Genomic DNA, 12,852 nt, shown 5'->3' on the forward strand with positions numbered 1-12,852 from the left:
TTTTTTTTTTATGTATACAATTATTTCCTCACAATGAGCTACCAGAAGTAAAACTGACTGGTCAAAGTCTTATAAATCATATAAAATTTGATAAACTATTCCAAAGAAAGATTATACCGTTCCACAACTTCAGTAGAAATGTAAGAAAATGGACACTATGTCTGATAGTATTTATTTTATATATTTTTTGAAATTTTATTTATTTACTCATGAGAGACACAGAGAGAGAGAGGCAGAGACACAGGCAGAGGGAAGAGCAGGCTCTATGCAGGGAGCCTGACGCAGGACTCGATCCCAGGTCCCCAGGATCACATCCTGGGCTGAAGGCAGGTGCAAAATCGCTGAGCCACCCAGGGGTCCCAGATAGTATTTTTTTTTTTATAATTTGGTAGATGAAAAATGGTCTTCTCATTTTATTTCATATATTTGAATCACTAAATAAGGGTGAACTTTTCAATAGGTTTATTGACTTTTTATGAAATTATTTGTTTCAAATGTTCTGCCCATGTTTCTATTGCGTATTCATTCAGTAGTCTACGACAGCACTTTCCATATTAAGGAATTTCACTGTTTCTCCCTTTGTATGTTACAAATATTTTCCTAGTTTGTGCTAGACATCAATTTTACGGTGTTCAATAAATTGAACCACATATAAACTTAAAAGTTTCAAGACACTGATATTTTCCTTTATGGGTTATGTATCTTGATGGATGATAATGGTTTAAAAATTTCTTTCAGATTATGCCCATATGTAGCCTCAAGCTAATTGAGCAAATTAAACTGGATACAGGTAATCGTCTGCCAGGGGCATATGTCATAGAACACTGGCTTCTGTTTTCCCCAACAAAAATTTCCTGGTTGAATGTCAATATAACCAAAACACATGCCCCTTAGCAAGTGACATCCACTATTGCTATTCAAATGGGCTGGGTTAATTTCACGTGTCCAAATGAATTTGAAGTCAGTAGCTTTAAATATTGTATTTTTAATTTGTCACATTAATGCGATGCTTCTGAACATCTGTCAAAGAGCCTTCACATTCATCCTTACAATCAATGTTCAATTTGACACTGTGAGATTGGAAAAGCAGATATCAGCTTCCTTTAATAAAGTAGGAAACAAAGGCTCGGAAACAGTAATAAATGACCTGCCCAAGATTCTCCAACCAATAAAGCCTGTAGGCTGTGGGTTGTAGGTCTTCTGGGCCCCTGGTCTAATGTTTTTTCTACTGTATTGGAGGAGTTCTCCAGGTGAGAGTGGAAAAGTAGTTACAAAAACAGAGAACAGAGGAGTAGAGATGTATGTAGTCGGGCATATTTTCTGCAAGGGGAAAAAAAATTCTTCTAGTACTCCGTCCCCATGTTCTATTTATGTTATAGGAACTTTGTTAATGGAGAATTTCTGCCTTTAACAAATTAGCAAACTAATCAAAACAACTGATTTTGATAGAAACATTTTGCTCACACTCCTTAAGAAAGAGACACCAATGGGCAGCCCTGGTGGCCCAGTGGTTTAGCGCCGCCTGCAGCCCAGGGTGTGATCCTGGAGACCCAGGATCGAGTCCTACATCAGGCTTCCTGCATGGAGCCTGCTTCACCCTCTGCCTGTGTCTCTGCCTCTCTCTGTGTGTGTGTCTCTCATGAATAAATAAATAAAATCTTTAAAAAAAAAAAAAAAGACACCAAAGCCTATCAAATCTGAATCTGTTATTCCTTAAATATATGTGATTGTGGAATGGGGAAAGTAAATCATGACCAAATCTAGTGTATCTTTTCCTGACACCAACCAGGTTTTCGATTCTCCAACACTAACTGGGTGTCCAGCAATGCAATTTAGTTCTGACACTAACTACCTGGAGTTAGGATTAGACCCCACAGCTTAAGTGTTCAGTCCTATGGACTGTTCCACGTCAGATTCTAGTTGCAAATGCACTGTTCAGGCTACCCCCGTTTCTGCTTGGCCTACTACAAATTTAGGGGTCTGTCAAAGAAAAAACAGACAATGGAGCACCTGGGTGGCTCAGTCAGTTCAGTGTCTGCCTCTTGGTTTTTGCTCAGGTCATGGGTCCCAAGATCTCACAGGGCCTGAGATCCAGCCCTGCATCAGGCTCCACACTCAGCAGGGAGTCTGCTTAAAGATTCTCTCCCTCTGTCCCATCCCCTACTTGCGTATGCACACAGAGGCCTATTTTCTCTCTCAAATAAATAAATCTTTTAATTTTTTTTTTTTTTTTTAATGATAGTCACAGAGAGAGAGAGAGGCAGAGACACAGGCAGAGGGAGAAGCGGGCTCCATGCACCGGGAGCCCAATGTGGGACTCGATCCCGGGTCTCCAGGATCGCGCCCTGGGCCAAAGGCAGGCGCCAAACCGCTGCGCCACCCAGGGATCCCCTAAACAAATCTTTTAAAAAGGAAAAGAGAAAAAGAAAAATCAGACCTAGAGAATATTTAAAGCAATAAAAACAGATTTTAATCAGTAACTATTTAATCAGTAACTATTACAATAGGGGGAAAGGGGACTCAGTATATAGTACTGGTTCAGTTCCAAATACAGGGTGGACAAGGGGGATTTATGCGCAAGAAGCAGGGTTGGGGTCAGTGGAGGAAACATCAGGGAGGCTAAACCTACCTAACGGAGTTCTTGCTGAAGGAAAAAAAGAGTGACCAGATATCACCTGGGAGATGGTGAAAAATAAAATGTTCTCAGATATTAAGGTGATCAAGTATCAGAGATGCAGGTTTTGGTTAAAGGGACTTAGCAGGATTCTAGCTACAGCTGGACTCTTGAGGACAAAACCCAACATCAAGATCTAGTCACAAAAAAAGGACTCAGAAGAGCCTGCCTAGAGTTTAGTCAAGGAGAAAGCCTCTGTAGGTCCCCATAATTCACTAGAATGACTCACAGAACTCAGAAAAGTGCTTTATTTACTAGGACTAGTTTACTACAAAGTAGACAACTCATGAACAGCCAAATGAAGAAATGTACAGGGCAAGTATGTGGGAAGGTATTCAGAGCTTCCATCCCTCTCAGGGCACACACCTTCCCCTTCCCAGTATGTCCATTTAGCTTCCCCAACCCAGAAGCTCTCCAACCCTCATGGTGTAGGGGCTTTGGTAGAGGTCCCATTACACAGGCATGATTGATTAAATCGTTCCTGCCATTTGTGACATCTTTAAAATCTAGAGGAAATTATGCTACGTGAAGTGACAAAGACAAATCCTTGCGCGATCTTGCTGATAAATGGAACCTAAAAAAGTCAAAAATCATAAAAGCAGAGTAGAGTGTTGGTTGCCATGGACTGGAGGGGAGGGTGGAGGCAGGGGGGATGTTGGTCAAAGAATGCAAAGGTTTAATTATGCGGGATGAATATGTTCTGGAGATCTACTGTACAGCACGGTGACCATAGTCAATAATATTGTGTTATATGCTCGAAATTTGCTAAGAGAGTTGATCTCAAGTGTTCTCACGACACGCACACAAAATCATAACTATGTGAGGTGCTAAGTATGTTAATTACCTTGAGTAATCATTTTACAATGTATCATTAATGTATCATTAATCATTAGCTTGAGTAATCATTTTACAATGTATACATTGGGGATCCCTGGGTGCCGCAGCGGTTTGGCGCCTGCCTTTGGCTCAGGGCGTGATCCTGGAGACCCGGGATCGAATCCCACATCAGGCTTCCGGTGCATGAAGCCTGCTTCTCCCTCTGCCTGTGTCTCTGCCTCTCTCTCTCTCTTTCTCTCTCTGTGACTATCATAAATAAATAAAAATTTTAAAAAAATGTATACATTGTATCAAAACCACATATTGTACACCTTACGCACATAAAATTTTAGTCAAATATAACTAAATAAAGCTAAAAAATTTTCACTTATTCTGTTAGCGAGAAACAGAGTTTAAGGCAATATAAAAAAAAGCAAGTATGAGAAGACTAGCCTTGTTGACCACAATTCAAACCATACAGTATGAAAATTAAAAGGTCTTATTTTAAATATATTTAGGGGTTCTCTTTGCTAATCAGGACTTAATTAGTCTCCTGATATGATCAAATGTCAATTTCCCATCAGAATTATCAATGAATTTACTCTATTGCTAGTTAAGAATTATGTCATAGTTAATAGCTACCTATATTATTAGTGTAAAGAAAACATAACCATCCTATCTAAAATGAAACACACAAGTTAACATCCATTACTTTGTGGAAAAATGTGCAGATCCATATTCAACATATTTAAGTTAATTATGTTAAGTGTTCAATTTATCACTCCCTCATAAAAGCTGCTAGAAACACATTGTAAATAATTCACAAATAAGATTTTTTGTGGAATTGTAATATTTACTCCTCTGTCCTAAAAAATAGACCTATACCCCACAGAAGCCTGTATATTCGAAAGCATTTTTAAATAAAACTTTAATTCCACAATCTAATGATACCTTTTGCTCAACCTTCAAAAACTGAGCCAGTTCTTCCAGAGTTAGGTGATCTTTCTTGTCACTGTAGTTCAAGAGCAACAAATAAAGGTCCCGTCTCAATGACATCATTTTGTAAAAAACACAAAATTCTTCAAATGTCAAAGTTCCCTGATTCTCATCTGTATCTGCTTCCTGAAAGAGGCATAGAAAAACCAAGGCAGTATGAGAGTTTGAAAAAGGAAATTCAGTACTGAGAAAATAATATTTACTATAAAAAGGCTAGAACACAGTTCACAAGTGGTACACACATTCTTTTTAAGCACACGTGAGTTGATTTAAGTTAACTATTATTAGGCCACAAAACAAGTTTCGTGTTATAAAGAATCAACCTTATAAAAACCAATTTCTCTGATCAACCACAGTAAATTTATAAACCAACAAAGAAAGCTTTAAAAAAAAGTCTGAAAATACCATAATACATTTCTAAATAGGAAATGAAACAGAAGTGACATCCATATTAAAATTTGTGTCATTAGTTAAAGCAGTAATTAGAAGGAAACGAAAATTGCAATTTATTAGAAAGCAAGGTAGACTGAAAACGGGTAAGATAAACATTCAACTCAAAAAGCTAGAAAAAATTAAGCTAAAAAAATACACAGAAATAAATTATAAACAGAAGCAAAAAGCAATGAAATAGAAAACAAACAGATATACCATCAAAGGGTGAGCAATTAAACCAAAAGCTGATCTTTTGAAGAAACTACTGAAAAAGAAATGTTGGACAAGATGAATCATGAACAAAAGGAAAAAAAGATATTTAACAGAGTATGAAAATGCCAGTCTCTAACCAGTTTCTGAACTGTAATTCAATCAAATATAATTTTTAAATATAACAATCTCTCTTAATTCAGTGTAGGTAGCTTATTGCTCTTAAAGCCATCAGGATCATTGGTACCTCCTTGTTTTCCCTCCATAGAAATATGAAAAATCCATTTGGACTGATTTCTCGTTGAAATCATTTGTTTCTAGCAATTATTGAGCAAGAATCTTTCAACATGGATCTTCCTTCTGACTGGTTGAATTTTTCAGAAAACGCCTAAAACTGCTGGAGATATGTAACGAGCAACCAATCCATTTCCACAATCTTCATTTTAAGTGAACACAGTTGTAACTGAACCAAAACTGACTGCGAATGAATGGCTTCTTGAAATGCGTGGGTTTTGTGACATATATTCAGCTGTTATGGGGTTTTAAGCATAGCTTTGAAAGTCAACGTGCTCATAAAAAAAAATGTATTTTTAAAAACTCTGCTAACCTTCGAATAATTATGAGCACATGCTTTAACCAATATTTCAATCATACACAATTTGGTTGTGGAGCCTTCTGTCCTCTTAAAGGTAGAAGGAGAACGGTCTATAGAATATCCACATTTTTGGTGTGTGAGATGCTTGTTTGTGGAGTCACTCACCGCATCTTAAGAAGCTGGGTCTAACCTTCAAATTTCTGCCATAACTTTGTTTCAAAATATCTAACCCTGGATACAGAGAAGAAGCATTTTTCAAGATTTCCTTATAAATGCCTGAATAGCTATGAGCAGAGAACTCTGACATTTAAACAATAGCATCTAAAGTCTTCTAAAGTAGCTAACCGGAACTTAAAAGATTAACAAATTTTAGTTGAATCTTGCTCTGCAACAAAAAACAAACAAACAAACAAAGAAAATTCTAGGAAGGCTTCAATGTCTGCACCAGCAAATCAGCCAGAAGAAGGATGTTCCTGAAATAATACTAATAAGACCTTTGGCCCTATCACTCCTGTCAAGAGCATTTACACAACCCTGCTGGGTACCAGGCCTAGAGTGGAAATGTTCTTCAGCAGGTCCTACTGCTTATCCAGTCACTTCTGGCTTGATAAGTCTTTAAACCTAGGGCCACAAAAAGAGACCCCTCATGTTTTCTTAAAACTTGTCTGAAGGATTTACTTTGAACGCATAAGACATTTGACACAAACATCTCCTGGTTGGCCCTGCAAAATGCTTAGTGCATCAGAAATAAAAGGTGTCTGAAGGGGGAAAAATCCAGACATATCTAACTTCCAAAAAGTACCCCCACGTCATTATTTTTGTAGGCAGAGACTTTGCCTTCCTCTTTAAGCTTGGCCTCTCTGACTTAATCAGCAGCCACCTCTTTGCGCAATGAGCATTTTCTATGGAAAGGAACAGCTGGGAGTGTGGGGCTCACAACAGGGCAGAGGTGAGATGTCACAGGGATTGCCAGGAATGTGGCAAAGCCTTCCATATAGTTGAAAGACAGTTCGCTCTACTTGTGACAACACATTTCCCCTCCAAAGTCCCTCACTCCATCTCTGGGGTTCCTTCTCCAGCATATGCCTTCCTCTTCTCTCCTTTCTCTTATGCTGCTCTCCAGTGCAATGTGACCAAGCTCCTCTCATTGCAAACCATGTCCATCTAAGAGCTTCCCAAGGACAGGGCCACTGTAAGGTCACAGAACGGAACCAGCCTCCACCTTGAAAGCTATTATGGCAACTCATCCTTCATGTCTTTTCTGCCCTTACCACCTCTAAGAACAAATGGTTAGAAAACAAAAGAGGCACAAAACATTAACCGTCATAAAATATCACACCCTCTGCTTATTTTTACATGTACAAAATAGCAGCCGATCACTTAGAATAGAAAATTATTGCAAAACATGGATTGTGCATATGACTTATCTCCAAATACGAGCACTTCCTAAATTAATATATTAGCAATTACTCATAATCTAACATTGTCTTGGCACTCACTTAACGGAGCTCACTTCTGCACCTTGGAAGGACCAGATACAACCCCAGCTGGGTGCCGCAGGGGAACTTTGGGCCCAAGGATTTTCCTCAAGGGCTGACCAACAGGGAAAGAGCATCTCATCTAATACCAACAGGCAGCTGGAGAACTTCTGGAGAGCTCCCTAAATCATAGGAGTGAGTAATACAGCAGCACTTGTAAGCATCATGGATTCTAAATCTTAAACTCCTCTGAAATGAAACAGAGCCTCTTGAAGACCAGCAAGTGCTGTTTTCTCATGTTACCTCGTCTTTATTCTAATCCTCACAAGAGCTCTGTGAGGTAGGCACATGAGATGTGATCACTCCCTCGAAGGGGCCTTGATCGAGTTCACTCCATTACCTAAATGCCAGGTAACGCGCTTATGATTACCCTCTGAAAACAGCAACAATTAAAAAAAAAAAAAGGCAGTTTAGGAAGTGAAATTATGGATATATGTTAAGTTTATGAAATTGGGTTTTTTTCCCCCTTCAAGAAACAAAATGCCTCTTTTCATCAAAGGAAAACAAAACAATTCAGAACAGGTAAGTTCAACTTTCAATGGAACAAAATAGCCTTTGAAACACCCCCCAAGTACAACAATAACCTCCAATGTGTATTTTACATAAAGTCCAACTCAACTGTGAAAACGTACCTGAAACATTTGTCTGACTTTTCTTCGGGGCAGATTGACATTTAACTTGTGCATCAGTTGGTGTATCTCTTCAATATTCAATAAGCCATCACCGTTCTTATCAGCCTCCTCAAAGGTCTGCTTCACCCACATGAAGAAAGGTCAAGAAAAACACTTTTTTCATCAAAATAAAAACAGCTCTCTCACAGAATACCCACAAAGAGGTTTACCACGAACGCGAGACTTGAGAAGAAATTCTTTTGAGGAGGCCCTGCCTGCAACCACAGGCTCGTGAGCTGCCAGTAGGGACAACCACCACCAGGGGAATGAGCACTTGTACGTCATCCCCCTTCACTTCGAAATGAGTCAAACCGTGCTCTCCTGAGAGCTTCTTTAACCCACACGTTCTCATCCAGTCCATTAAGGAATATGATGTGATGAAACCCCAAATATTTACGCCTTATTTTCTTTCTCCATGACCTTCCATTTAGTATATTTTTACCTCCACAACACGCCCCACTAGATAATTTTTTCAGTTCCCTTTGCTTGGCCCACTCCTACTTTTAGAAACTTAGACTGTCTAGTTCAATCTCCTTATCGTCCATGAGAATATATAGCTAGAGGAGAAGGGGAAATCTGTTTAGGACAAATTAGTAAGAGATCCAGGTTTTTGCCAACCTGGTCTAGGACTCGACTCATATACAGAAGGACTAGGACTCGACTCGTATACGACTCGTATACTCTACTCTCTAGACTATGTTCATCTTCCTATTACTAGTCTTGAGGGTTCTTACCTATTAGCACCAAACTTCTAACTCCAGGGCAAGCCTGATATGCTAGAGGTTACCCTCAAAATGCCAGTATGATATTAGGTGGCTGAGGGTAGGAAGCTGAGTTTAGATACAAAAGATTTACATCATGTGAACTGAGGTTTTAAAAAATAATCAGGGGGAATGACTCTTGGGTTGTTCTGCATAGTAAGGAAGCAGAATAAATGGTAACCAGTGGGTGAACTGAAATTTTTTTAAGAATGGATGATTCATAGTTGTTGGGGGTAAATCACAGAAGGCAGGAATCATGTGTATGTTTAGAAAACCAAACTGAGCTTCAAAATTTGAAGGCGGATGAAGAATCAAGAAACAATGGTGGTGGAAGAAACCAGAAAATCAAAAAAGGGCAAGGTATAGGTTTAAAACCAACAAACAGGAGGATGGGAGTAGGTGACAGAAAAGGGTAAAGGGTTAATATTTCCTTATCAAGAAGATGACGTCAGACTAATGTTCAAAGTCAAAATATTAACAGTCTTCCCAGGGGTAGCACAGCTACACATTTCTTAGGTGATTCAAATTATGATTGTAGGAGACTATACCTCAGGAAGTAAAAACAACCAGAAAGTCTTATTTCTTCTAATTTTATATAGATAGGTCATTTTCATACAGTAAATACCTTGTTTCACATTTTGTTCCCTTTATAATATTTGAAAATGACCAGCCTCATTCTTTCTAATTCAATTTCTCCTCAGGTAGGAGCTCATTATACATGACACCTGGAAGTTAACAAGTGACCCAGGATGAGGGTAAAAATAATTGAAGAATCAAAAGAGTGAAACATTTGAGCCAATTACTAGTATCTGATTCTCATTTTTTTCTGTTTTCTGGGCACACAGTGCCCATCCCTGTCTATTTCTTTTGACTGTGGGCACTGCTCTGTACCCAACAATGTACTTTGCCAGAGTTCAAAGAAGTGATGAAATGAGTTCAATAGTGATAATACTCTCATCCATTTATTTTGTACTTTTTTACCAAAGCCTCTCAAAGACTTCTCCAGAGAAGAGGCAAAGACAAGCAAACCCTAAGTATGGATATTTTGCTGATATAAACCCTAAGGGTGGGCCTGTGTCTGCAAGGCCTTCCGTGTCAACGCACAAGCTGGCCTTGACAATTGGTTTAGGGGATATGGAACTAGTACGGCATAAACAGAAGTAGAATCAGACCTAGTCCTGATTCTTTGCTGACCTGGCCCTGTGACAAGGGGTCACTTATGTCACTTCTTGGGCCTTCCATTTCTTCATCTATAATGTCAGTGAACACAACTAAATTACCTTGACGTCCCTTCCAACTCTAAGATTCAATGAAAGGAAAAAGCATTCTCTTCCAGTAATAGTACACATGGTATACGATACAATTACAGGTAAAAGTATTCTGATGCCTTAAAGCTAGTCTTCATAATTAAGATATGAATGCCCACGAAAGCTCTATATTAGTGACTCGCATCATTATACAGGACAAGTTTGAGAAACTATCATTCTGTAAAGAAAAACTGGGAGAGTAAAACACAAAACAAAACAAAAAAACTGGGAGAGTAAAAACTGAATGACAAGTTATGGCCTAGAAATTTCTATCAAAAACTATAGGAAAATGTAAAGCATTGAATGGTATTTTCTGTAGAGGTGGGCAAACTTTTTCTGGGAAAGGCTTCATAGTAAATACTTTAGGGTTTGTAAGCCATTAGGTCTCAGTTCCAACTATTCGATTCTACTCCTATGACACAAAAGTGGCTATGGGCAACACACAAATTAATTGGCATGGCTATATTTCAATAAAGTTGTATTTATGGACATTGAAATTTGAATTTCATGTAATTTTCATAATTTCACAAAATTCCTCTTCTTTTGATTTTTTTCAACCATTGAAAACCAATTCCTAGTGTGGGAGCACATAAAAAAAGGGTAATGAAAAAAAGAAAAAGAAAAAGGGTGATGGGCCAGATATGCCTTACAGGCCACAGTGTGCAGGATTCATGATTTATAGGGAAGATGTAAACCTTTGGTTCACAACATCCATAGGGACTGCCTAAAATCTTCTAGGGGTAATAGTTTCCCTTGTAGGTTCAAGAGATAAGGTGGGAAATCATGGAGGAGAACGGACTGATAGAGAAAAAACGCTGAGGCTTACAGGCTGGGGCCACTGAGATTTCAGACTTTATCTGAGTAGGAAAACAAAAAATTTGTCAGTCCTTACCTCTCTTTAGCAATAAAAAAAAAGTAGCTATTATTTATAAGTGCTTAATATGTATTTAATAACAGTGTTCTAAGTACTTTGTGTATATCAACTCATTTGATCTTCACACAGCTACATAAGGCACACACTGTGATTAATATCATCACCAGGTGACAAAGACTCTGAGGAGAAAGAGTTTAAGTGACTTAACCAAAGTTACACGGTACAGGCCAGAATTGGGGGCTGAAGGCCAGGCAATGCAATGCCAGCCTGAGTCTGTAAACACATTATATTGCTTGTAATAGATAGAAGCACTGCATCTAACTCCAAGGAACATGGCCCTATTGCAGAAATAACTTGAATTACATTTTACACTGGATGGATTTGCTTTTCATACAGCCACTTAAGATTCATTACGCTCAGTATTAATTCACAGTGGAAAGTTTCAGGCCTATTTGAAATGTAATAATAATAATGAACATCCCAAAGCTGTTCAACTAATGTAATTAATGTGTATGCTCAATCAAGGATGTTTTTCTGTTATTAAAATATTACCTAAAACCCTATCAAATTCTGAAAAATCTGTATGGAGAATCATTCCCTGATTCAACATAACTTTTCTTATTTTTGACATCAGCTTCTTTTTTATTATTTATTAATTTCCTCTTTCCTTTTCTCTCCTTACTGACACAAGCATCAACTGCTTCTATATTTCTTATAAAATTGTTCCCTGTGCAGTTCTGGGGTTTACTTGCTTTCCAGATAGCATATTTTCAGAATATGAAATCCCTCAGCTGTCAACCTGGTTAATTCAAACATGAAAACTTTCTACTGCCAGTGAACATGGACAAACAAAATCAGGTTCAAAAAGCTATTGAGCTAGGCTGGTGTAAATTCAAATTAGAGTATTATAACTGTAGGATGTTAAATGTAATCCCCAAGGTAGCCATAAAGAAAACAGCTATAAAATATACATAAAAGGACATGAGAAAGGAATTTAAAATTCCTCTACAAAAAAAAAAAATCAACTAAACAAAAAATGTAATGCAAGAAACAAGAGACATCAAAGCTATAATGCATATAGAAAGCAAATAGCACAATGACAGAAACCCCTTCTTATCAGTAAACACTTTAAATATAAATGGATTAAACTCTCCAATCAAAAGACAGAGATTGGCAGAATGGATAAAAACACATGACCCAACTAGAAGAGATTCAATTAAGATCCAAAAACCCCAAACAGGTTGAGAGTGAAATGATGGAAAAAGATATTCCATGCAAATAAACAAAAGAGAACAGAGGTGGCTCTCCGAATATCAGATAAAATAAACTTTAAATAAAAAAAGAAAATTCTTAAAAGATAAATAAGGACATATTATATTGATTAAAGGTTCAAAGATATAACAATTATACCTCTGATGGGAAATGTATTCAGTTCTACATAATAGTTGGAGAATTCAATACCTCACTCAAAGTATGGATAGAACAACCAGATAGAAGATAAGGAAATAGAGAATGTAAAAAACACAATAAACCAATTAGGTCTAACAGACATGAACAGAACATTCTAACCAACGACAACAGCATACACATTCTTCTCAAGTGCACGTGGAACATTTTCCAGATAGATCATATTTTAGGCCATAAATTAAGTCTCCAATTTTAAACCAGAGATCTCATTCAAAGTATCTTCTTTTCCCACAACATGATGAAGTTAACAGCCAATAACCAGGAAAACTAGAAAATTCACAAATTTTAAATATTAGACAACACACTTTTAAACAACCAATGAGTCAAAAAAGAAACCATAAAGGAATTAGAAAACACTTAAAGACAAATGAAAATGAAACACAACATACTAAAATTTATACAGTGAGAGCAGTGCTAATGGGGAAATTTCCAGCTAATACACCTGAAGCTAATGTAACATTGCATGTCAACCATACTGTCATTAAAAATAATTTTTTAAATAATAACTAAA

General features: G+C 37.6%; 1 protein-coding gene across 4 annotated transcripts in view; it reads right to left on the reverse strand.

Annotated features, from left to right (window-relative positions):
- PLCH1 (phospholipase C eta 1) overlaps positions 1-12,852 on the reverse strand; it is a 192,625-nt gene that overhangs the window by 61,324 nt on the left and 118,449 nt on the right. For all 4 annotated transcript variants that reach the window (XM_041734565.1, XM_041734568.1, XM_041734567.1 and 1 more), the window contains exons 5-6: positions 7,894-8,023; positions 4,442-4,612 (exon numbers count right to left, since the gene is read on the reverse strand). In XM_041734565.1, the coding sequence (XP_041590499.1) occupies positions 4,442-4,612; positions 7,894-8,023 (301 nt within the window). The remainder of the gene's footprint in view (positions 1-4,441; positions 4,613-7,893; positions 8,024-12,852) is intronic.

Source organism: Vulpes lagopus, chromosome 19 (assembly GCF_018345385.1).
Source record: "Vulpes lagopus strain Blue_001 chromosome 19, ASM1834538v1, whole genome shotgun sequence".
NCBI lineage: Eukaryota > Metazoa > Chordata > Mammalia > Carnivora > Canidae > Vulpes > Vulpes lagopus.